The sequence below is a fragment of the Pteropus alecto genome, unplaced genomic scaffold (genome assembly GCF_000325575.1).
Source record: "Pteropus alecto unplaced genomic scaffold, ASM32557v1 scaffold16, whole genome shotgun sequence".
Classification (NCBI taxonomy): domain Eukaryota; kingdom Metazoa; phylum Chordata; class Mammalia; order Chiroptera; family Pteropodidae; genus Pteropus; species Pteropus alecto.
In genome coordinates, this window is record NW_006438867.1 from 3,677,294 (window position 1) to 3,704,333 (window position 27,040).

A 27,040-nucleotide genomic window follows, 5' to 3' on the forward strand; every position below is an offset into this window, starting at 1 on the left:
ACTCTATCTCATTAAATTCACAAAACTCAATTCCAGATGAATAATACTCCTAAGTATAAAAAGCAAAGAATAAAGCAAGCAGAAGATAAGGAAAAAAAAAATGTAGGCAAAGATATCGCCCACCACTGAAGAAGCACAAATAAAACTTGATAAACTGAGTTTCATTAAAATTTATAACTTCTGTTGATCAAAAGATCATCTAGACAATGATAAAAAAAAAGCTAAGAATGGGAGAAGATATATATACATATAGAACTTATAATCATCAGAGAGCTCGATTTCAAAATGCATAAAGAACCTTTACAAATTAATAAAAAGACAAACAACTAAATGTTTTTAAATGGGCAGGAGATTTCAACAAGCAAATCATAAAAGAGGAAAACCAAAAGACCAATAAAGTATTTTAAGAATGTGATCAACTTCATTACTCATCAGGAAAATGCAAACTAAAAACACAACTGAACACACCATACTTCTACCGAAACAGCTAAAATGTAAGAATGACAATACTAGGTACTGTTAAAGATATGAAGAAACAGGAACTATCATATGCTGCTGCTGAGTTAGTAAACTTACATAACCACTTTGATAAACCAATTAGCATTATCTAGTAAAAGTGTACTTAGATAAACACTATGAATCAGCAATTCTACTCCAAGTTATTTACTCAACAGATATGCAGAGCAATGTGCAGTACACTCAAGAGTAATGTACAAGCAGCATTACTATGTAAAAGGCAGCATTATTTGTAACAGCCCCAAACTGGAAAATTCCAATGACCACCATCAGTAAGACAGATTAATAAATTGTAATGTATACCCAGAAAGAAATAAAATTGAAATAAAATAAACAAACTATTGCTATTGCAACACATGGATAAATCTCATAAATATAATGTTGAACAAAAGAAGTCAGAGACAAAAGAATACATACTATGCAATTCCATTTAAACAAAATTCAAAAAAGACAAAACTAACCTAATGTTAAAGTCAAGGTGGTGAATCTGAAGAGAAGCAAGAACAGTGATAGGAAAAAGAGCACAGTGTCGGGGCTTCTGGGGCACTTGTAACATTCAGCTTCTTGACTTGTGTGACATGAGTGTGTGTTTTTTTTCATTGAGCTTATACATCCTGCATCTGTGATACTTACAAACATACATGTGTGGGTACATGTGTGTCAATTTAACTCCAAGAATGAGGGCCAGTCTCTTCTAGGAATGCTCTTATATGCTACTAAAAACCACTTTTATCAATTAATTACAATAAAAAAGATAATGTTCCGTTATTCAAGTTCCAATCACATATGTTACATATAGCTTTTATTTATTTTGAAAGTCTGTATTTTAAACTTTTCATCACTGCCTCAAAGATGCCCAATTTTATCATGTTACCATCTGTGCATGTTTTTTACTTTATTGGAAGGAAGTAACGTATGCTATATGACAATGGATTATAACTTCAGCAGAATCAATGTCTGAAAATCATTAAAGATGCCTGTTTGGACTTTAAAATATAACAGATTTTTATATAATGAATAACTAGCTAAAATATTGAAACAATAAATACATAATTAACCATTCTCAAGAATTCTTAACATTATCTTTGTGTTCACTGTGTACTGTTTCACTATGTTTGAGACGGCAGGAGGAAGTAAACTGAGTAAAAAAACCAAAACAAACAGTAATGTATACCTCATGTTTTCAGCCGAGTCTTCTGGCATGGGAGCCACAGTTTGCACGGCTGGAAGGTTTTTGCTGGTAGCACCATTCACAAAACTAGAAGAGGAGGAAGAGGAGGAGGACCCTGAATCCACGGCACCTGTGTCCAAAATAATAATTTTTAGCCTTAAACATAAATTTATTTAACAAAATTTTCATTACATTACAATCTGATTTTGAAGAATTACTCATCTGAATTTCAAAACAAAATTTAACAATTAAAAAATCATTTGGCCATTAGTACACTAATAACTCTTTATAATTATTAATAGTAAGTGCTGCATAAAATCTAGTTGATTAACATATTAATCTAAGAAAACTACATATTACAAATGGGGTATAAATAAAAGACATCAACAAATGAAAATAATTTTAGATAAAATGAGGTTGATAAAACAATGCAAATTTAGATGTGAAAAATTTGTTTTATTGCTATGCTGCAATATTTTTAGTTTTCATCATTTCAGATATAATTTACAATAAATTGAGCATTTATGGCACTGCAGCATCAAATGCTTATTGTGATAAAATGATTGCTTAAGAAGGGCTATAATGAATATAATTGTACCTGATTTCAAAATAATGAGTTCTCCTCAACGATATGAAGATGCCATTTTAGAACAGTCTTTTCTATAATACACCATGTAAGTATATGAAACAGCTGTGGAGTTGAGAGACATCTAGTGTTCTGAAATATAATCTTATCTTACACTAATTCCCACAAAACTGAATTGATTACTAGGATTTCCACTCTAACACATAGCATCCATGTGCCAAAATCTAAACTGGAAAAAAGGCCAGTTTAGATGTTGGCCCACAACACGTGTGTTTGTGTGTGTGTTTGTATGTCTGTATGTGCACGTGTATGTATATACTTCTGAGGAGGTTTATTACTTACATTTATTTATCACTGTAACATTATGTACTTTATGTCACTAGAACTGCTACTATCACTTCCCATGTCTATTATTAATTCATGAAATGGAAATTAGAAAAAAAATAACTTATTTCACATAAAGATAAAAAAGAGGTGATTTAACTTTTCATTTACCTATCTTTTAAAAATAAAGATTTATTCAATAAATACCAATGCAGATTTTTTTTCTACTGCATTTGCATATTTTAAAAACCTTAATATTTTCTCTGGTATATATTTTGGTAAATAAGAAACATTTATGTTCCTACTTCTAGAATGCAAAATGAGTATAAAGAGTAAGATTATAAAGTGAATACAAAAACTTTATAAAGTCTTTGGAAAAGTCAGATATAAATATTTATTTATAATATAGATAAATCGAAGATGTTATATGTTCTTTAACACAATGCCATTAATTATGTTTATTTGCTCACAAAAATATGCTTGATAAAAATACATTCTACTTACTACAACCCCATAAATGTGTTGTTCATGATATGTCAGACTCAGTGGTATGATAAACAAGATAGATACAGAAAGCACGAAGAGCTATGAAATTAATAAAGATGGGAAGAATCTAAGTAATGACAATAGATGGAAAAGTTCAAGGCTATACAGTTTGGAGAAGAGAAGACTACTATAGTCAGGGAAGAAAAGTCAGGGATCATCTTGCGTTGTATAAATACCTAAAATGGAATCACAAAGATTTGGGTAAGGATTTATTTAGCTATTAATCAACAGGAACATTTCTGGAAATTTACAAAAAAAAAAAAAAAAGGCTATTTTAGGCAGGCTTTTAAAATTTGTAGTGACTGGAATTTTCTGTTCCTAGAATCATTAGAAAAATGTTGGACAATGAACTGGAGACAACTGTAATCTAAGTACATAAATTAATTCAATGTCAAACAATGGCTCTTATTCACATGCATTTTTTATTCAACTGAAGCTCTCGCATATCATCAAGTTTCTTAGGGGAGCTCTGCCTTCCCTTAGAGGATACATATTAGGATTCAACCAGTAAGTGTCACTAAATCTATTTTCCATCACTAACACATTAGTATACTAATTTTTACAAACTTCAGCATTCAAATTATCTTTGGTTTTATTCCCCAAATACCTTTCAGCAATCTGATTTCACTCTGAAAGGAAACAGCATTGTGTTTTGAGAAGACTCAAAACAAAAACTAAGTGTCCTCCAAAGTAACCAATAAAAAACACACCCTGGAACTACAGACAAATTCTGAAAGGTAGGAACATAAAGTGGAAACTTCTTAAAGATTAAGATAACCTTAAATGATTAGGGTATTTTATATTTAAGATCAAATAAGCAGGAAAATGAAGATATAGAAAACAGAAAGAAAAAGATGAGGTATCACAAAAATATATAAGGACAATACCTGTTGTATTAATCATACTTTTTGGTGTAGCTCCAGTAGCAGCAAATATATTAGAGGTACTGCCTGCCGGCAGCCCACTCCCAGCCGCGGTGGCTCCCACAGTGGTTACAGCTAAACTACCTGGAGGTGGCTTCTTAACAGGCACCACGACACTCCTGCACAGAAGGAAATGATGGAAAATAAGGAGCAGCGCAAGGTCGAGGATGAATTCTACTCCTACCATGGCAGATACATATAGTAGCCATAAAATTTTCTTTTCTTTCTTCTGCCTGTTTTTCTGTTTTTTAATTCCTGAGCACCATTTCATCGGTGAAAAGAATATGAGTATTAAGAATATATTGTAAAGTGTGTTGACTACTGTAATTCATGTGGTAAACATTTATGTAGAATTTGAAATTGGCAAACCTTTCTCAAGATGGTATGTGGGTTATAATCATGAATTGGGGAAAACTGGGAAAACGTGTACTCAAGTTAGAATATTTTTCACATGCACACAGGGCTTTTTTTGCAAGACAGATATAAAATGTCCATCTTACCTACATTATAGTCTCCATGCATAAAATGGTCATAAAAACTTTGAAAGATACATTCTAAAACTTCTTCATAATAAAGCGAAAAATTAAAGGAACACTGATAACACCTAATGGTGTAATACGTTATACTTTCAACAAATTTCTAAGGTGATAAACGAGACATATGATGAAAAATCTATTTAGCTCTTAGCCTTGACTTTTTGAACATAGAGATTGAGTATTTTCTCCCATATTTCTTTAGCATATTTAAATGACTTTCATTAAAAGTCTGACTATGACACTGTGTTAATCTTAAATTATAATAAATGAATATGAGTATGAGTCAACTTAAACGATAAAGAAACCATTTCTATAACATAAATATCTTCACGTCTCTGGAGGGAAGCGCCATTCTTCTCAAAGTTTACACACTGTGACTTCATTTAACGCATCCTTTCCAGCACTGCTCACCCATCACTGAACTCATCTATCTAGAAAGTAGATGTATGAGATATTTTAAGTTCAAATGTAATGCTTGAAAACTGATAACCAACAATGCAAAAATATCCAACCTAAACTAGGTCTTTACATGTACCTATATTTTATAATTTTCCCATTAAAAAGCTCTTCTTCAAGGGATCTCTATCAATGGCTCATCCTCAAATAAATCTATGGCTTAAAACACCTTAATCCAAATATATTTTATCTTCGATGACTTCCTTAATGTCAAAATCTAAATTTGTAAGAATTATTATTCTCAATTTTAGGAGTACTTAAATTTTTTTTTTAACAAAAGGTATCATAACCTCAATAATTTTACTTGTACCAAAAATTTTTTTTTTTCATTTTCTCTGGGTACTTTCTTCTTTTCTCTTCATGGATATAGTCAAATTCATTATACTCAACTTTGAACTCTCAACTATTTATTAAATTACCAAAAGCACACAGTATGTTTTTAATCCCTTAAATAGCCATTCCTTATCCAATGACTTCATTTATTTCATTGAGAGGCAGTGTGATGTTATGGAAAGGATATAGGATATGGAGTTAGAAGTCTAAGTCATGAGATGTAAGTCATTCTCAAGCTGTGTGATCTTAAATGTTTCTCCCTGTAAAAATGGCAAGATGAATGCCACTTATTCCACATGTAAGTGGGAATATTAAATGAGACTGTATTTAAAAGGACTTGGTCTATTATAAGATATCTTATAAATGTTAATAACTGTTACCACTGCCTAAAGTGAAATATTTCTCTGCCTATAAGATATAAGGTATCTAGTTATAGTGATCAACATAAAGAGCAATTAAACAAAAGAACAAACTATAAATTTGGGTTTATCACCAAAACTCTTCTCTAAACTTCTAAACCAGTGTTGAGATGCACTATTTCACTGGCTATCTAGCAAGAAAAGAAAAAAAAAAAGTATCTATACTTACTTGTAAATAAGTCATTAATGAAACTATAATACTTTTTTTCTACATCACTCATTAAAATCCATGGATAAAATAAAAAAAACACAGACTTATTGCTAGTACTGTGAGGTGAATTGGAAAATAGTAGAAAAACAGATAAACAGATTCCTGATTAGCAGATCATTGCCCACTTCTTGTAAAAAATCTCGGTCAAATGTTGAGGCTAAGAGAAATATAATATGAAACACTAATAATATGGGAGAAAATACTTTAATCTCAATAACCTATAACAATGGCTTGTAAATAAATGCGAAGATTACATGCCTATATACTAAAGAACTGAAAGTATCTGATTTAATAGCAACTGATGTGAAAGCCTCCAGACTGTTCACTGACAGCTAAGTCAGCACAGGCTGATAGAGTGCCACGGTATATAAACACAGCAGCACAGCGACTAAAAGCCCAATTATTAATGTCGGGAAGACTTGAGTTAGAATTCCACCTCCGACAATTACTAGACATGTGGCGTTAGGCAAGTAAATCTCTCTGAGCTCCATATTCCTCACCTTTAAAATGAGACTCATAATAGTTTGTACCTCATAAGAGTGTTATAAAGATTAAAGGACAGAATGCATATAAAGTGCTTAGCGCTTTACCTGGAATAATGTAAATGGTCGACACATTTTAAATATCATTGGTATTTTTATGGCTCCCGAAAGTGCTGATACAGTGTGGGTCTACATCAGTACCCAGACTGAAAGAAGCATTAAACCTGATACACTTCATGATTGTCAGACCTCATAAACAAAATCCTATGTGTGGGATTAGGCACAGTATTTCAAGAATAATGACAAACAACATCACGTCCATAAGGGAAGAGTTAGGATGACAGCAGATCTGGAAAACGAGTCGTTTGAGGAAAGGCTGAGAGACTAAGATATTAAAATTTTCAAAAATATGAAGGTATATGATAAGGAAATAAGATGAAACCTCCATGTATCTCCAAATATCAAATTAGGACCAACAAGAGGAAGAAATCGCTAATGATTTTTATGAGCTCCAGTTTCCAACCACGTGGCATGTTCACGTGACTAAGATGCTCGTGTCCCAAGGGTTGTGTCGAGAGGTGGGAAGCTGGATTTGACAGATTTCTCAGATTCTTTCACAGTCTACAACTTTATGCATTTATAAGAACTATTATTTCCTTTTCGATTATTACGGCCAAATTGTTTATCTGGAGCGAGAGGACTCTACATTCTTGTCTTTAATATCATTTCTTCACTAACACTATCTCTTCCTTAACACCTCAAACCATTCTCTGTCCTACGTAATCTATTTTACAAATAATTTGAAAGTTTACACTTATCAGTATGTGTTGAAAACATTCATTTTCTTTGGAATGTTATTATGTATTTTCAACTACTTATATGTGAAAGCAAAAATTTTCAACTCTTACAAAATCTTCTACCAAGTTGTTGCTCAGCATTCCCCACCTGGTTACCTAGAAGACTTACCCCGGAGTCTGGGTACCCACGCGGGGTGCACAGACACCCCGGAATACACACAAGTTTCTGGAGTACGTACACTTCTTCTAGGGTCGGCATGTAATTTTTATCAGGATTTCCAAATATAGGCGCACAAAAGTGAAGTCTCCAATCTAAACTATGAACATATTCCATGCTTCTCAATCCGCTGTTTACACTGATGGCATCCTAGAATCCACTATGCTACACACAATTTACCAAATGCATTTGTCTATCTAAGAACAGTCCTTCCATGTTTTCTCACACAACTTCACGCTTCCGTCCCGCACCTTTAAGACTGCGAACTATAAAGCAATGGATATTTCCCTTATATACACATAACTCTCACATACTCCAAGGCTCTAAAGGTTGTAATTAAAATAGCGTAAGCCAGGAAGTTATACTTCCTAATTCACTTCAACATGTTCCATTGAGTGATTAATTATGTTTTGTAATACATTCAGTGATATATAAGTACAAATTCCTCCATAATTGAATTTATTCTATCTCAAAGCCAGAGATTTGGGGTGTGATCTAAGATTCACGGATTCATTTAATAAATATGGAGCACAATGATGTTTGAGAGACTGTTCTAAGTTATTATACATAGCAATGTACAGGACACACAAAATCTCTGCCCTCATGGAATTTAATTCCAATAGAGAGAGACAGGAAACACAAGTGCTATGAGAAAAATAAAGCGTAAGGAGTATTAATGGGAAGATGCCTAAGAGAAGACTCACTAAAAAGGCTGCATCTGAGGAAACACTGAAGGAGGTGAAGGAATAGCCATAACGATATTATCTAGGAAAGAGTCACAGGCAGAGGGAACAGGCGGCTAGTGTGACTCGAGAATACCGAGTGACGTGGAGAGTTGCGAGGTGAGATGAGAGGAGAATGAGGCTCGGATCACGAGGCCTTGTGCTCCAGCGGCTTCTTCTCAGAGTGGGATCAGAAGCTGTTAACAGCTATGAACAGGGGAGGAACAGGACCTTAGGCTACAACAGGGTCACCCTGGCTGCCCTATTAAGGACAAACTTAAGGAGGATGAGAGACTGGTTAGGAAAATACAATAATCCAGGCAAGAAAAGATGGTAGTTTGGATTGGAAAGGCAAAGTGAAGTGGTGAAAACTGGATCAAATTCTGACTATATCAAGAAGGCAGAGCAAACAGGATTTGCAAAAGAATGGACATAGGAGTGAAAGAAAAGTCAAAAATGATGTAATACAGATTTCGCCTTAAGCAACTGAAGAGCAGAGCTGCCATTAATTAAGACAAAGATAACTATGGTTGGAGCAGGGTTTTTTTGTTTTTTTGTTTTTTTAAATAACTTAAGTTATTAATCTTCCAAGTAGCAATGCTGAGTAAGCAACTGGATAGATGAGCCTCTAGTTCAGGAGAGGAATTAAGGCTGAGACACGCTTGGAAGCCATCAGCCTATATGCTGGTTAGTGCTAGGAAACTGGATGAAATCAAAGTGGGAGCAAAGAGCAGGCGGTCCATGGAGAAAGCCTAGGGGGTTCTCCATTAATAAGTTCTGCGAATTTTGTAAAAAGGATAATACTTTATTCATACACCTCAAGATCTGTCCTAAGTATAAAGTGAGATACTGAAGATAAGAAAGGGCTTTTCAATAATGACTCATTAAGGCCATTGAGTTTCATAATTATTCATGGTACCGTGTAAGATTCCCTTTTTCTTTCTGTTCCCTCCCTCTTTGCTGTAACACTTATTGAACACTGACAGGTCAAAGGAGTGCTTAGAGACAACCAAGAAATAACCATGCCTCAGAGATACTTGAAGGAAATACAAGAGACAAACAAATCAACTGTGCAATATATTCCAATAACTGCTCTGATCAGAGTTATGCACAAGGAATACAAAAGAACACAAAGGATGTGTATTATCAGGAAGAGTGAGCTGAATCTAAAAAGATCGACAGGAATGAGGCAAGAGGAGAAAAGCTCAATCCTAAAACTTAGGCAAAGAGATATGAAAAAATCCAGCAGACTGAAGAAACTGCAAATAAATCCTTAAAACTTTCCATTCCAACTAATAAGTTCATCACTGACTGTGTAATAACAAGAAATTATTTCAGAATCTTCATCATTTTGTATTTAAGAAAAATGGCACAAATGTGGAAGGAAGATGCATTTGCAAGGAGGGAGCATCCAGAAATAGGGACGGAACAAGGAATCCACTAGAGATGCTGAGGCCTCCAGTACGACAGCTTTGGGAATGGACGTGGTACAGCTTTTCTGGGATTCGGGTCTTTGATTCAAGTTCAAAACTAGCCATCTATTCCTTTTTTTAGACTAATAACAAGGCCATTTCAGTTATCATAGAATTTTGAAACTTTACGGAACTTTATAGAAATAATGCATTATTCTGAATGTTGGGAATCTGAATCCCAGACAATCAAAGAGAATCGACAATAGGTCATACAACTAAGTACAGAGACTCATTATTAATAGTCACTTCTCCTAATTTCCAGATTATCACTCTCCCCTAATAAGGCTTATAGATGTTAAGCATTTATCTTGAAAGAAAAAATTGAAATTCTGGAGAATGACAATCCATTATTGATTTTAGGGCAACATTACAATTTACTGACACTCATGAGAAATCACAAGGTTATTGCTATGATGTTTCTATGTTTTCTGAGTCCCTATTTTATAAAATACTTAGAACATCCATAGAAAAAATCTATGTAAGGAAATAACTGAGTATTTTATTAATCTGCCCTTTAAAGAGATATACTTTTTTTTTTTAGCTGACTGTGTAAATGCCAGGGGAGACAAAGGCAACAAAACTGGGAAAATTAGGGTACCACCAAAATTGCATCTTCTGACGACTGGCCTTAAAGGACACCTGGAGCATAATAAAAGCTGGGATTTCAGTGGCTAGATATCATAGAAACTTTGAAATGTGAAGGATAGCAGATTTTTATTAAATTGGCTTCCATTTACTTGTTCATCCTTTAATATAATCAAAACATTAAAAAAAAAAAAAGAAAACTACAAGAATAGAAATTGAAGTCCTCAGCAGTAATTAAAATTTTTTACAATCTTACTTAATTCTAAGTTTAAAGAAATCAATGTATGAGGATTCCATCAAATCTATGAAACATTTCTTTAATTATGTGCTCTGTAATCCTTGGCATTATGTTAAAAATGTTAATGTTAAAAAGTAGAGAGAAAATACATAGCCTAAACTTGTATTTTAGGCTTAATAATATGTAAGCTATCTATATTGCTTTTTCAGTCCTGTAATATTTATAAAATATATTTTATTTTAGAGATCTTCTTTCTCAGAGAATGAAACAGAAGCACAAATATTAAAATTTGGGGGAAAAAAGTCACACTACTTTGCCTGAACGTATTGAACTCAGCAATTCATATGTAAGCAGGTTTGCAAAATTCTAAGGGATGAAGTATATATCATGTAAGGTCCATGTTGGCCAGAGAAGCAACACAATTATAAGCTTTCTGTGTTGTTCCAGACTTAAAACAATTTTCTAAATGTGATGACAGTTAAAATGTATGGAGAGGCATACTGTCCACTGCTTTTTTTCATCTTTTGTCCAAACTAAACGGGCACCTTAGGAATCCCTGGGGAATTAAGACTGAGTTAATGTGCGCACGCGCGCGCGTGTGTGTGTATCAAGTTCTCAAAAGATTAAAAACATGAGGATATACAGAATTAAAATTTTAGTGGAAAAGATAGGGTAAGGCTTAATTGGTAATTTAGGAGAAAAGCATTACCCCATCCTAAATGCTACAAGGTTACTAACACAAAGAATATAACTCAGCTAGAATATTTTATAAACCACAGAAATCTAGCAAAAGAGAGTATTTAGAGAAACTTTGCAACTTGATTTATGAGTTCTATGGTGAGATTATTAACTGCTTCTCTTAGAAATAAAACCATGATAAATATCTGTCTTTGCTTTACAGTAATAAAACATTAGAAAAGCTATTATAATTTTATAATTGTAGTTCCTCTATACATATAGTGTTTTCTCACTATACAATAGTACTAGAGGGTCTCTAGCATTTTCGGTGCTTTACATTCATAAATATATATTCATTAGGGCTACTCAGTTTCATCAGAGACATATACGTAAATCTGCACAGACGGGAGGAAATGAAAGAAAAAGAATCAGCACTTTCTATATATACAGTTAAGAATGTATATGTATTTCATAATACGATTTGATAAAATATTTGATACTAAAAGAAAAAAAGTTTATTTTAGTTAAGTCTCAGTGTTTCTAAAATGAGACGGTAAAGTTTACCGAATAAAAATGAACTTCAAAAAATACAAAATAAACTTCAAAACACTGAAATTCATCAATCTTTTATCCTAAGTGATGAGAAACAGCCTACGCAGAACCGAAATTAACATAACTCAAATCATAACAGTTTTTTTAGGAAGTTATTTCCAAATTTACAATGAATATAAAGAATGAATATAAAGAATACATTGCTAGCATGTTTGCAATAGAACCAATAAACTGCTAAAACCCTAGGTGATTTCCATGGGGATTGTACAATATTATTAAGAAGTATAATTTAGTTAGAAAGAAATGATCAACTGAGTTTGTAGCTATTTTTCAACTAAAGATAAAAATGTTAACTATATAATCGGTAGAGTAAGACTCCTGATAATTCTGTGTTTGAAACTGGCAGTAGATAGAGACTTTGCGTCTAAAGCTTGTCATCTTGAATCCTATTTTCAAGGAATTCAACCTGATCTTAAAAGATATGTCATAACTTGGCTTTCAGACTTTAGTGCTTCAGAAATATGTTTATATATTTCATAATGTAATTATAGCTACCTTAAGACAGATAAGGCAAATGGTAGCAATATTTTGGAATTATGATTGAAAAACGCAATTGTCCAGAAGCACTTGTGGGGATGATGTCTCTGAAAACCTGCTCAACGCTCCAGAGTTTGAAGTTAAATTTTTGATGTTGTCACTCTCTATCTATTGAATGGCTGACAGACAATCAAACCCGTCTGGCTGGCTGGCAGCTCATTTTGCTGGCAGGTGGCAAACAATTAGACACACCAATTTGTGCCTCCTGATGACATTAAAGCATGAAACTAAGTTGTATGCAGGGCCTAGTGATTTGTGTGAAAGCATTTCAAAAATAATACTCTTTGCCGTGGCAACTCATTTCAGACTGCCACCTCCCATTATGGCTTTGAGCAGTGAAGACGACAGACTTGAGTTACGTGCAGTGCAAGGCCGCTTCTGTTCAATCCGTCATCAGCGCCCCCTGAGACCTCAATCCCCTCCTTTCATCAATATCACCTCATCATTTACATTTGATAGTACTTGAGCTGCTGCATATATTAACTACACTGAAGACCCCTTTCCTAAAAAGAATTGAAATATGCTTTGTGCATCTTGATTTCATTTCTACATATACAATTTAGAATAATGATTTCACTCCCATTGCATTTTGCACAAATGCTATCGAGAACAAATAGAGTTCTATTTTTTAAAAAGCAATATTCTCCAAAGTGTAATAAATTTTGAGTAGCTAAGAAGACTGACATTCAGGTGATTGCTCTGTTAAGTTTTAATGAAAAAAACTGTCCTAACAATATAATCAAAATTAAAACAAAATGTTTTAATCTGTATTTCATCATTCTCTTATGTAAATCGCAATAATCTTCTGTATTTTGTTCTGTATTTTAACAAAATTTATATATATAATTTAAAATTAAAGGGAAAACAGAACTTCCATGACCCTAAATTCAATTATTATATCATTTATTTATATAGATTAATAGGTCTATATAATTATAGAAACTTATACACATATGTTTATAGAGACCCATAAACAGAGATACACAGAAACTGGTGAGATCAATATGAAAAAGGAATATCCAAAGAACCACACGAACGCACATCCAGCTGTAATAACACAAACTATTAAAAATATATATTTTCCTACATTTATAGACCCTCCTTCATTAGTTTTTAAAATTTTTGACACAACGCAGTTTATCTTATATGACAATTATTTGCAAACATTTTATCTCCTTTACTACTCTAAGCTCATTGAAGACAAAAGTAATTTTATCCATCTATATATCTGACATGATGACTACTGCCATTTATATTTTCAGAATACATTTTCAAGAAATATGGTTAAATGTGTACAAAGTTTTAATTATATTTATATGTAAAAAAGATAGTTCATCCTAACTAAAAATGATTTTATTGTCATACTTTTAACCCTAAACACTCAAAATTACTGTCTCGAATTTAGACAAAGTAGTTTTTGATGATTTTATAAAGAGCAATATGGAAGAGATATTATATTTTGACGATATATATTTTGACATTCCAGTTTAAGAAACATTTGATTTCCTAACTTAATCTTTTCTCTTTAACCCAAAATAACTGCTTGCCAGTCACCTCACACATACATACAAACTTTTGGTAGGAAAAAGAATTTTAAATATTCAGAAGGTAAAAAAGACAGAAGCCAAAGAGTTTATATGTTAATATGTAAAAATAATTTGGACTATACATCAATAAGTACTGTTGTTAGTAATTAGTGACTTCTTAAAGTATTTTTTCTAATGCTGCATATGTTTTTAAATAGTAGGCTATATTATGTGCACAAGTTCGCTGGTCCTAAAATATTTTACTCTGTTAACTATCATTTTTACTGCAGGTACACCGGAACAGAAAAAAAAATTCTTGGTTCTAAACTAAAAGTTCCTTATTTGATTAACATTTGAATGTAGATAAATCATTAGAACTCTAAAATGTCTCCCAGCAATATTTACTTTCAAATACACATCTCAAAATGTGGCTTTTACACTGATAATGAAAATTCCATAAGGAAGACGATCACAGAGGCAAAAAAAAAAGTTTCCATATACTTGCATTTAAAACTCAAATTTGAATTTTATTACTTAAAACAGGCTATTTGGTCTCGAACAACAAAGCCAGAGTAGACTTTGAAGAAATTTAGCCTATTCCCCTCCCCGACTTTATCCATGAAACAATTAAGTTCCAAAAAGATAAAAATGACTTCTTCAATGCAGTGTGGTCACTCGATGATGGATTAAAATCAGAATCTGAGTTTCTCGATTTCCAATTCAGTGTGCTATCCTCCATGTCGCATTAAAACCCCCTTTTTGAGCTGTTTTATTAAAACGCCTTACTATGAGATCAATCGGATTGGTCTGTCAGATATTCTTTATAATGAGAATCTACATTAATAAATATAATGTTTTTGAGACCCCCCATTTTTAAATTAAGAGATTCAAATTTCCGTCCATGTAGAGAACACTGTAAACAATCAGTTAAGTACCTACCTGTCAAAGGAATGAAACTGCATAGGAAGAATAGCTTGCGCTTCTCTCTTCAGTGCTGGATCTGGGTATGGCACAGGTTCAGGGCCACATTCTGCGATTTCAACCGGGGCAGCCACGAGACTTTTCAATATTTCCTTGACATTGATGCCTTTGGTTTGACTAATGCTAGATATGGACGGTGCAGGCTTTAATATTTCACCGGGGTTCTCAGTTAAGCTTTCCTGCGATTTTTTCACTTCGGATGACAAAGTAGATAACAGTTCACTCATGGCATCAGGGCCTGCGCTAGGCTCCAGGTCTGCCCCATTCAAGATGCTCGCCACTTGCTCCTCTCCGATTCCCGAATCTGTATGAGGAATGGAACTTTCTAGCTGAATATCTTCACCAGGGGCTGCTGTTTCTTTTTCTTTCATAGTGTCTGGAAACGCAGCAGGTGTTTCTGTAATGAAAGAAAATGGTTTAAATAAAAAGCTTAACAAGCGGAAACCCGGTAGTATTAATAAAATATTCTCATATATTAGAATAAAGGACATAAAAGCTGTAATAAACAAAAAGTCTGCTAACTGGATGTGTATGATACACAACTGGGTTAAAACATTGATATGTACCTGTCGTTTTGTTCAGTAACCATCAACAGAACCCCATTTCCTTTATAAATCATCTGGCATTTCAAAACTGATGCCTTAAAAATATGGAGGAATAGTTCCTATAAAATTTTTATAGCAGCTCAATAATAACTATTATATGAACTTCCCTTTTTATCCTTTCATTCTTAGCTAAAATCAAATAAGAGAATTCTTATACTTCTCTAATACTGTCCTTAAAAATATGTCAGTTTTTATAACTTTTACAGTACTTCAATAACCAATAATGGTATGTTTGAAATATTTAAACTATTTGAAGATATTTTAAAGTTACCTGCACATAATACATAAAATTCCCAAGTTAACTGCAACAAGCATGTCAAATGACTAATTCGAATTGATAATTAGTTTAATAAGAGAATAATGCTCAAGAATTTAGCCAATATGTCTTTCTCTAATAATAATTATTTTAGAATACTAATTTTGTGAATAAATATCAATTGCAATTTATGTAAACTTACTCTGAAAAAACATATATGTATGAAATACACATATTACCAATTAAAGTAGAAAGAAAATCTTTAAATTTTAAATTCATATCAAATCTCATTATACAAAGGTTAAAATAATAAACTTCTCCATATAATAAAATATTATCAAATTCTGAATGGTGACCTTAAAAAGTATCTAATCTACAGTATAATGGAAATAATAGCTTTTAACTTAAGTCATGTTGAAGAATAAGACACTACATGTAAACTATTTATAGTTCCTGCGTAAAGTGGATACAAAAGTAAATGTTAGCTATTTAGAAATAAATAACATCTCCTTATTCAATATTCCTAATATATAGTAAATTAACTAAAAATATACATCTCTCACAATTCAGTGTTGTATTGTAGTTTTTTGCATATTAATTAAATAGGCTTCGGTTTTGCTTGTTTGTTTGGATGTTATAATTGAAAGATTAATTAGTATAACATGATATTAATTTTCAAACACTGAATGACTAACATGAAAAATAGAGTAGACCTATTCTTTGTTGATCCCAAGACTAAAAACTAAAATAACCACACGAAAGTTTTAGAAAGACAATTTCACTACTATTGGCAAAGCACACAGAAGGAAAAAGAGGTAAAGATAACAGTTTGGCTTTTTAATAAAACCTTGTGAGAGAAGATTAAGACTTAGAATATAAGCAGGAAGGGAATGAATGGAGATGCTTCTGCAAGAGCCAGCTTAAGAAAAAAAAACAGTGCTGCGCTACTGAGGAAGGAAGCTACAGAGGAGTGTGTTTATACAAGAAAATAATGAATTAAGTTTTGAATCAAATAAGGCTGTAGAATCTCTGAGATACTTGTATCTGTAGGTCAAGATAAGTATAGCCATATATTTTGGGATTATTTAAACTGAGGTGATAAAACTTTGGATGTTTGGAAATAACCTTAGGGATATAAAATGAGAAGATAAGATGGCTAAGGCAGTTATTTCCACTATTAAGAGATACCACTGAATTTATTCAATACATGTGTTAATCTATAGGTTATATATTTTTGAAGAGAAACAACTGTCACAGAAAAATCAGGAAAGAATAAGTAGCAGTAGTGTTATTATTATGACAAGAGAACAGAGAATGTAGAATTAAGAACTCTAACATCAGGAAAAAAAATAGTGTCATGGTTACTAACACTGGCTAACTTTTCCTACAGCGTTTAATTACCAAAAGGCATATAGTCAGGTCTAGCACTTCTGAATTTAGCTGATTTATAGATTTGGCCTAGAGTTCTGGTTTACCCTAATATGATGGCTCAGTATATTTATGGTGTGTTTTACATCATGAGCTATGCAAAAAAAATGTAAACTTTTCAAGTTATATTAGTCTAAAATAGAAATGTTAACCTCTTGATTATAAAACACAATTAAAAGCTTATTAAAATTGAACATTAAAAAACTTTCATGTGAATCATCAAAATATTTACCCAGTAATAAATACCTTAGGTTTATTTTTTCTGTGACCAATAAAATGATTTCAGAAATGAAGCAGGAAGTCTGACATTTAAATAAGAAGTCTATTCAAATAGGTTTTGTAAATCATACCTTGTGATCATGTTACATAGAAATAAAAATAAACACCAACGGAACATTTTATAATAGTAATTACAAACAAAAAACAGATCAGTAGTCAAAAAGCCTACTTTAATTTCTCATTATGCATTAACATCTTTTACAGAACATGCTCTCAGTTGATAGCATAAACCTGAACTTAGATCACGTATATGCTTGTTTGTGACACTAAAGTACTTTGAGGATTTAACTAAAGTTCAATAGGAAGTTAAGCATGAACAGCAGAGAAAGTATAAATGACTGCATACTTGTATCAATGACAAGTACACTTGTAACTTTTCAGGAGTTGAGTTTCTGTAGCGATACATGTGAGTACACAAAGCAGAAGCATTACTTGCCTGAGTGATCTTAACTTTGTCAGAAACAGGCAGTTGGATGCCAGATGCCTCTTTTTCTTACAGTGTTTCATTGAACCTAACGAGTTCCTCTAATAAATTTTGGAAAAATTATGGGGTTAAGTTCAGCAAATGACATGATTTCGACATGGTGACCTCATTTATCACATTCCTTCCTCCAAAAATCTTGTTTAACAGTGATTTATGAAGTGTTTAAATATGTCCTACGTATTAAATTATTTAAATTGCTATTTTCCAAACTAAATAAAGAATAACATGAAAAAACATACATTTGTCTAGTAAGTCCAATAGTTCCTTGTTAATATAGCACTAAAAATTATATAAGATTAATTATATGCTCTTCAAATACTAATACTAAGCAAACTAAACCACTTAGAGTGATTTAAAATAAAACAGGAAACCCTGTATATAATTAGGATGTATATTTACATATTAATCTAAAAAAGCCAAATTAAATTACATAAAAAGTAACCTGAACTCCAAAGGAGAAAAAAATACATACATAAAAGATATGAAAATCATTATTAAAGTTCGTTTTACACAACAAAAGACTGCAATGCACTGAGTAATTATTTGCAATTATTTATATATGATTTACTTTTTTTGCCACACCAAATGTATAAAAAGAATACGACTTCAGGAATTCGATATTATTTCCAAAGAAATATGCCCCAAATACACAAAATTATAATTCAGAAGAAATAATTAAGAGCCAAGACAACACTTCCAATGGATGTTTTGACTATGATTTGTAAATCTGTGGGAATTATCCTACAGTGAACTGAAGTTTTTGCATGTGCGTAGTAATGAGTTTCATCAAATTTGGGATGTTTTCAGGACAATATTTCTTCAAATATTCTTTCTGCCCCTTTCTCTCTCCTCTCCTCTGGGATCCCCAAATATGTATATTGGTTCACTTGACGGTGTCTCACAGGTCTCTCAGGCCCTCCTCACGTTTCTTTATTCTTTTTCCATTCTGTACTTCAGAATAAGATAACTTCAATGAACTTTTCTTCAAGTATGCTGATTCTTTCTTCTGTCAACTCAAATCTTCTGTAGAGACCCTCTAATGAACTTTACATTTTAATTATTAAATTTTCAACTCCAGAATTTCTATTTGGTTCTTTTCTGTGTTTCTTATATTCTCTTTGGTGAGACATCACCCTCACACTTTTCTTTAAAAAGGTTTCCTCTAATTATTTGAGCATATGTATAATAGCTGGTTTAAAGCGTTTGTCTAGTAAGTTCAACATCGGGGCTTCCTCAGGGGCAGTGTCTACTGATGGTTTTTATTCTCTACGTGTGTTGCCATACTTTCCTGCTTCTTTGCATGGTTCACATTTTGTTTTTGTTGAAAACTAGACATTTAAAACACATGTGCCAATCCTGGAAATCCCACCCCTCACATGGGGGATCACTGTTTCTGTTTACTGACTCTCCTGAACTAACTCTACAAAATCTATATTCCTGGTCACCTGCAGCCACCGAAATCTCTGCTCAGTAAGCACAGTGGTCAGCTAATAACTGAACAGAGATTTCCCTTACTGTCTTCAACCAGTAAATCTTTTACTCATTTCTAGAGGTTTTGTGTTTGTATCAGGGCATGCTTTTAACACTTAGACTGTTTACAACTCTCATTTACCCTTCATTTCCTGCGTGCCCAGAACCTAAAGGTCAGACAGAGGTGAGTAATTAGAGCCTTCTCGGATCATTCCTGTACCTGAGTATAGGCCCAGGAATACAGACATCTCATTCTTAGATCTTCCTCTTAAGCTTTTTGGTAAGGCTGTTGTTGTCATCTTAGTTGGCTGCAATGCTAAAAAAAAATATTAATAAAGCTCTGATCAGATCGAATAATAACAAGTCCAGTGAATGGAGCTTTACCAGAGGGAGATGCTAGACATGTTAAATAGTGACAATGCTCTAAAATGGGACTTTCTAAAAACTCTAAACCTCGTTGGCCTCATTCCAGTGGCTGCTAGGCTGCTGGTTTTCACAGCTACCACGGTTGTCTGGCTGCTGGTTTTCAAGGCTATTGCAGAGCTGGGGAGAAGTGAATGGCAATGGGCAAGTTAAGTCGTCACAAAGTTTGGTATTCGCATGAAGATTCTACAGTTTTTCTTGATTTAATAATCTTTGGATTGTTGCAAGCCTTTGATCACTTTCCAGAGAACTAAAAAAATGATTTTGACCATTCTGTCACTGTTCTCATTGCTTTCATGGAGGGGCAGTTGTGGGAAGGTCCTTACTCCACTCTTCCAGAAGTCCTTCCTCTAAGTGATGTTTAAGATCCAAATTTTAGTATAGTTCCAATTTGTACATTTTAAATATCAAAAAGAAATGAAAAATATTCATATAGTTTGCTTTTCTCTTGCCTTAGCTTGTTTATATTCTTTTTCTCTTTTCTTCTCAAAGAAACAAAAACACTTTTCCTATTGAAATATGTCATGCATTTCTGTAAATGTAATGGAGGCAATCATTAACACTAATAATAAAATGTTAACATATGGGTCTAAACTTCTCGAGCTGCAAAAAAATGAAAACAACCAAACATCAATTAGATAAGCCACAAATTGCATATTATATATGATTGAGAGTTCAGGCTTTGAAATTAGGCTGTTTGACTTTCAATCAAGACTTATTCATGCTTTGTGATGTAGCATGAGCCATTTAACTTTTCTTGGCCTCATTCTTTTATCTGTAAAGTGAGCATAATAACTGTACATACATTATACAGTTTTGGGGATGATTAAAGAACAAAATTCATGAATTGTGCCTAGCATAGAATAATCTCATTATAAGTTTTTGACCTTGCTGCTGCCATTATAGATTTTACTGTTATTGTTATCATCACCATCATCATATCCTAGAAGAAAATACAGAGCCCAACCATTCTCTCTAGTCACTTCAATTCATGTCTCTCTTCCCTAGCTTTTGCCCCCTTTATCTGTAGACCAATATATCGTACTCTAAAAGAACAACCTTTGATCCCCACCTCCCTTTAGATATCTAGCCCTTAAGCTATTCTGGGTATTTCTCCTTCCTTTCTGAAGGAAATATGTCATAATGGAAAGACCTTAGGAATATAATCAAATTGATCAAAGTTCCATTTCTGGCTCCACAACTTACAAGTTTTCCATATTACCTGGACAAATTAGTTATACCGTCGGAGTTGCAGGAACTACTTTTGAAATATGTAGATCTTACATATGCTATGAGGATTAAGAAACTTGTCAGGCTGTCACCTGTATTGTCCTTGTAGATTCAGCTTTCCCAAGACTTAGAAGATGTGCATGGACAGCTCACAATTAACATATTTAGATGTCTGTTTCCTTCCCCAGGTTAGTAAAGTTTTTGGCCATTGCTTTTTCAAATAAGAGTTCTACCCATTTCTTTTTCTCTTCTTCTGGGAGCCCTATAATGCAAAATGTTATTTGGCTTGGTGCTGTTCCATAAGTCCCTAATGCTATCTTCATGTTTTGTTTATTCATTTTTCTTTTTGCTGCTCTGATTGGGTTAGTTCCACTGCCTTATCTTCAAGTTAACTGATCCTTTCTTCTGCTTCATATACTGATATTGAACTCCTCTACTGTATCCTTCAAGTCAATTATTGTATTCTTCAACTCTATGACTTCTATTGGGTAGTTTCTTATATTTTTATTTTCTTTGTTGAAGTTCTCACTGTGTTCATCCATTCTTCTCCCCAATTTGATAAGCATTTTTATGAGCATTACTTTGAACTCTTTATCAGGTAAATCACTTATCTCCAATTCCTTAAGTTTTGTTTTTGACTGTTTTATCTTGTTCTTTCATTTGGAATATATTCCTCCCTTTCTTCATTTTGCTTGATTCTCTGTGTTGGTTTCTGTACAACAGATAAAACAACTACCTCTCCCAGTCTTGAAGAAGTGGCCTCATGTAGGAGACACACATTGTCCTTCAACCCTGCCCCAGCTCTCTGTCATCTCTCAAACCTTTGTGCTTGTCTAAGCAGTTTGTTTTATTTTTAATGGCTCCCAGTAGTTGAGGATGTGACAAAATTTGTCAGCCCCACCTCCACTTACAATTATAGCCCTTAAGCTATTTGGGGTATTTTCTCCTTCCTTCCTGAAGGCAATATATCGTAATGTAAAGAGCATGGGACTAAAATCAAATAGACCAGAGTTCTAGTTCCACAACTTCTGGATTCTAGAAGGATTTTTAGCATCAGGCTATTAGAAGCCAGAAGCTGAGGCGGCAGCTTTTAAAAGTGTGAGACTACAAGTGTAAGCCATGCTGGCCACTAGATCCAGACAATCTGGTGGTGCCCCCAAAAGTCACAAAAATCGGGGCTCCTTATATGAGGTGTATAAGCTTATTTCTGGGAGATACTGGTGAGCCGAAGAAAGGCAGAGGGATAGTGCCAAGAAGGAATCCATAGCCTATGTTCCTGGAGAGCAGGTCTGCAGACCACTGGACGTGTGCAAAATCCAGGCCAAAGCACAAAGACAACTAGTCCTCCTTCACAGAAGCTCTGTGAGGTGTGCCTCAGTCTGCTGTCTATACAGTGCCCTGGGGAGTGGTAGCCTGCCAAGAACTGCCTCGCTGATTGCCACAGTCCTGTAGGACCTAGAAATGTAAGCCTCCCTGGCTATCAGAGCCAGGCAATCAAGGGGCATCCCCAAGGCAGCAGACAAAATTAAAGTGGAAGCAGATGTTAAAACCAGGGTGCCAGATATGTGTAAAGCTTCCCTCCAGGAGACACTGGCACTCTGGAGAATGGCAGAGGGAGAGCCAGAAGTTAGTGCCACCCTAGGAGTTCTCTGGAAAAAATTAGTTAGCTCCTGAATGCATGTTTAATTAGAAGTCTGCCCCTCAGGGTGCAGCCATGATGATTAGCTAATAGGCCTCCTTCACAGAAATACAGAGTTCCTGGATCTGTTGCTTTTACTGTGTCTTGGCAGTGGTAACTGCTTAAGAACTCTTTCTCCATTGTTTAAAGTCCTGTAGGACTGACAAGTGTAAGCCTCACTGGCCACCAGAGCCAGGAGATGTAGCGGCATCTCTTGCATGGAAGCCTCAAAAATCAGGGCACCAGATAGAATGGACAAATTTCTCCAATTAAAAGATATAGAATGGATGAATGGGTAATAAAACAAAACCTACATATATGCTGTCTACAAGAGACACACATTAGATGAAAGAACAGACACAGACTTAAAGTGAAGGGATGGAAAAATTTAATACATGCAAATGGAAACTAAAAGAAAGCTAGAGAATAACTATAACTGCATGATACAAATAGACATTAAAACAAAGACTACAATAAAAGAAGGGCATTACATAATGATAGTGGGGTCGATCCATAAGAGGATATAACATTTGTAAATATATATGCACCCAAATAAAAGAACCTAATATGTTAGGCAAATAGTAACAAACCTAAATAGAGACAGAGACAGCAATCCATTAATAGTAGGGGATTTTAATACTCCAATTGTATCGGTGGATAGATCGTCCAGACAGAAAATCAGTAAGAAAACATGGCATTAAATGACACATCATCCCATACAGACTTAATAGATATATACATGACATCCCATCCAAATGCAATAAAATACACATTATTCTCAAGTGTACATGGAACTTTTCCCAGAATAGATCATGTGTTAGAGAGAAAAAAAAAAAAAGTAAATTTAAGAGGCTTGAAAACATTTCTGACCACAGTGGTTTATATAAAAAGAGAAATTAATTACATTAAGAAAACTGGAAAATTCACAAAACTGTGGAGATTAAACACCATGCTACTGAACAATAGATCAAAGACGGAATCAAAAGAAATTTTAAAAAAACCTTGAGAAAAACAAAAATAAAAATTTAACATGCCCAAATTTGAGTATGCAGCGAAAGCAGTTCTAAGAGGTAAGTTCATAGCAATAAAGGCCTACATTAAGAAAAAAATCTCAGATAAACAACCTAACTTAACACCTCAAGAAACAAAAAGAAAATAAGAACGAAGCCCAAAGTTGGAAGAAAGGCAATAATAAAGATAACAGCAAAAATAAAAGAAATAGACTAAAATGACAGTAGAAAAAAGAGTAATAAAACTAAGAGCTGTTTGAAAAGATAAAACTGACAAACTTTAGCTAGACTCACCAAGAAAAAAGGAGAGAGAACACAAATAAAATCATAAATAAGGGAGATGTTAAAACTGATAGGATCATAAGAGACTACTATAAACAATTTTCAGCCAATAAATTAAATAATCTAGAAGAAATGGATAATTTCTAAAAATATACACTCTACCAAGACTGAATCAGGATGAAATAAAAAATATGAACAGACTGTTTCCTAGTAATAAGATTGAATAAGTAATCAAAAACCTCCCGACAAACAAAAGTCCGGGGCTAGATAACTTTACTGGTGAATTCTATCAAACATTTAAAAAAGAATTAGTACCAATTCTTCTCAAACTCTTCCAAAGAATGTAAAAGGAGGGACCTCTTCCAAAACCATTTTATGAGGCCAGCATTAGGCTAAAACAAAACCAGATAAGGATGCCACAAGAAACGAAAATTACGGGTCAATATCCCTATTAAATGTAGATGCATAAATCTAATATTAGCAAATTGAATTCAACAATACATGAAAAAGATCATATACCATGGTCAAGTGGGATTTATTCCAGGGATGAAAGGATGGTTCAATCTGATAAACCACATTAACAAAATGAAGAATAAAAATCATATGATCATCTGAATAGATGCAGAAAAAGCAACTGACGAAACTCAATATCTATTTCTGATAAAAACTCTCAACAAAGAGAGAATAGAGGAAATATACCTCAACATAATAAAGGCCATAGATGACATGCCCATGCCTAACATGCCTAACATCTTAAATCAGGAACAAGACCAACAAGCCCACTCTTACCACCATCATTCGACATACTATAGGATGTTCTAGCCAGAGTAATCAGGCGAGAAAAAGAAATAAAAGGCAGCCAAATTGAAAAGGAAGCAATAAAACTGTTACCATTTGAAGATGACACTACTATAAGTAATATTATTTACATTATGATATAAATAATATATACATGTAAGATATAAAAACCCTAAAGATTCCCATCAAAAATCTTTTAGAATAAACAAATTCAGTAAAGTTGCAGGATACAAAATCAACATGCAAACATCTGCTGTGTTTCTATATACTGATAATGAACTATTAGAAAAGAAATTTAAAAAACAATCCTATTTTCAATATTAAAGAAAATAAATACCTAGAAGTACATTTAATCAAGGAGGTGAAAGTATAAGCCGATGAAAACTGTAAGATATTAATGAAAAAAACTGAAGAACACATAAATAAATAAAAAACTATTCCATGCTCATGGATCAGAATCAATATTGTTAAAGTGTCCATACTACTCAAAGCAATGTATAGAATCAATGCGATCCCTACAAAAATTCCAATGGCGTTTTTGACAGAAATAAAATGAATAATCTGAAACTTTGTATAAAACCACAAAAGACCCTAGAAGAACAAAGCTGGAGGTATCATATTCTCTGATTTCAAACTGTATTACAAAGCTTCAGTAATTAAAGCAGGATAGTATTGCCATAAAAACAGATATACAGATCAATGGAACAGAATAAGGACCTCAGAATTAAACGCACACATGTATGATCAATTAGTTTACGACAAAGGAACCAAAAACATGCATTGAGGAAAAGACAGTGTCTTCAATAAATTGTGTTTGGAAAACTGGACAGCCACATGCAAAAGAATGAAACTTGTCCACTCTCTTATATCATACACAAAAAGTAACTTAAAATAAAAATTTGAACATAAGACTTGAAACATTAAAAATCCTAGAAAAAAACCACAGGTGTTAAACTCCTTGGCATAAGTCTTGGCAATAATTTTTTTAAATCTGACACTAAAAGTAAAAGCAACAGAAGCAAAAATAAACCGGTGAGATTATATCAAACATTAAAAAAAATACACAGCTAAAGAAATCTTCAACAAAATGAAAAGGCATTCTACTAAATGGGAGAAAATATCTGCAAATCATATATTTGATGAGGGGCTAATATCTAAAATATATAAGAACTCATACAACTCAAAATAAAAAACGCAAACAATCTGATTACAAAATGGCCAGATCTGAACAGACATTTTTCCAAAGAAGACATACAGATGTCCAACAAGTACATGAAAAGCTGTTCAACATCATTAATAATCAGGAAAATGGAAACGAAACCACAATAAGATATCGCCTCCCATCTGCTAGAATGACCATCATCAGAAAGACAAAAAGTAAGTGTTGGTGAGGACGAAGGGAAAAGGGAGCCTGTGCACTGCTGGTGCAAATGTGAATTGGTGCCAGAACTACAACATGATCCAGAAATGCTACTTCTGGGTTTGTATCTGAAGAAAACAAAAACACTAATAAAAAAAATCTGCACCCTTTATTCACCGAAGCATTATTTACAGTAGCCGAAATATGGAAACAACCTAAGTGTCTATCAGCAAATAAATGGATAAAGAAATGATGATAGAGATATATCTATTTACAGATATAGATAGATAGAAAGAAAGATCTCTCTATATATCTATATCTACATACACACACACAATGGAATATCACTTAGCCATAAAAAAGAATGAACTCTTGCCATTTGCAACAACCTGGACTGACCTCAAGGGCATTATGCTAAGTGAGATAAGTCAGACAGAGAAAGATAAATACTGTAAGATCTTTCTTACATGTGGAATCTGAAAACAAAACAAATAAACAAACACACACAAGCTTATGGATACAGAGAACAGACTGCAGGTTGTCAAAGGCGGGGTGGTAGGAAGTGGGAGAAATGCATGAAGGGAGTCAAAAGGTAAAAGAAACAAAAGTAACACATCTAAAATGGAAGTCTTGGCTATTGTCTTCCTCCACTCTTGTTTACTTTGATAAATGGCCATTTCATCATTTCAGTGTTTCACACCAGACAGCCAGGTGCCATCCTTGAAAACTTTGCATACCCCATGCTCTATATCTAATCTTTACCACATCCTGTCAATTTTATCTTCAAAATATGTCCCTAATTTACCTTTCTCTTTGATCTCCACTGCCAACACACCTTAGTCCTAAGCAACAGCATCTCTACCTAGACA

General features: G+C 33.5%; 1 protein-coding gene across 8 annotated transcripts in view; it reads right to left on the reverse strand.

Annotated features, from left to right (window-relative positions):
- The window catches only part of NBEA (neurobeachin), a 557,443-nt gene that overhangs the window by 378,734 nt on the left and 151,669 nt on the right, over positions 1-27,040 (reverse strand). For 7 of the 8 annotated variants that reach the window (XM_025049493.1, XM_025049492.1, XM_025049491.1 and 4 more), the window contains 3 exons: positions 14,827-15,265; positions 4,031-4,185; positions 1,691-1,817 (listed from right to left, as the gene is read on the reverse strand). In XM_025049493.1, the coding sequence (XP_024905261.1) occupies positions 1,691-1,817; positions 4,031-4,185; positions 14,827-15,265 (721 nt within the window). The remainder of the gene's footprint in view (positions 1-1,690; positions 1,818-4,030; positions 4,186-14,826; positions 15,266-27,040) is intronic. The other variant, XM_025049495.1, reaches the window with a different exon arrangement.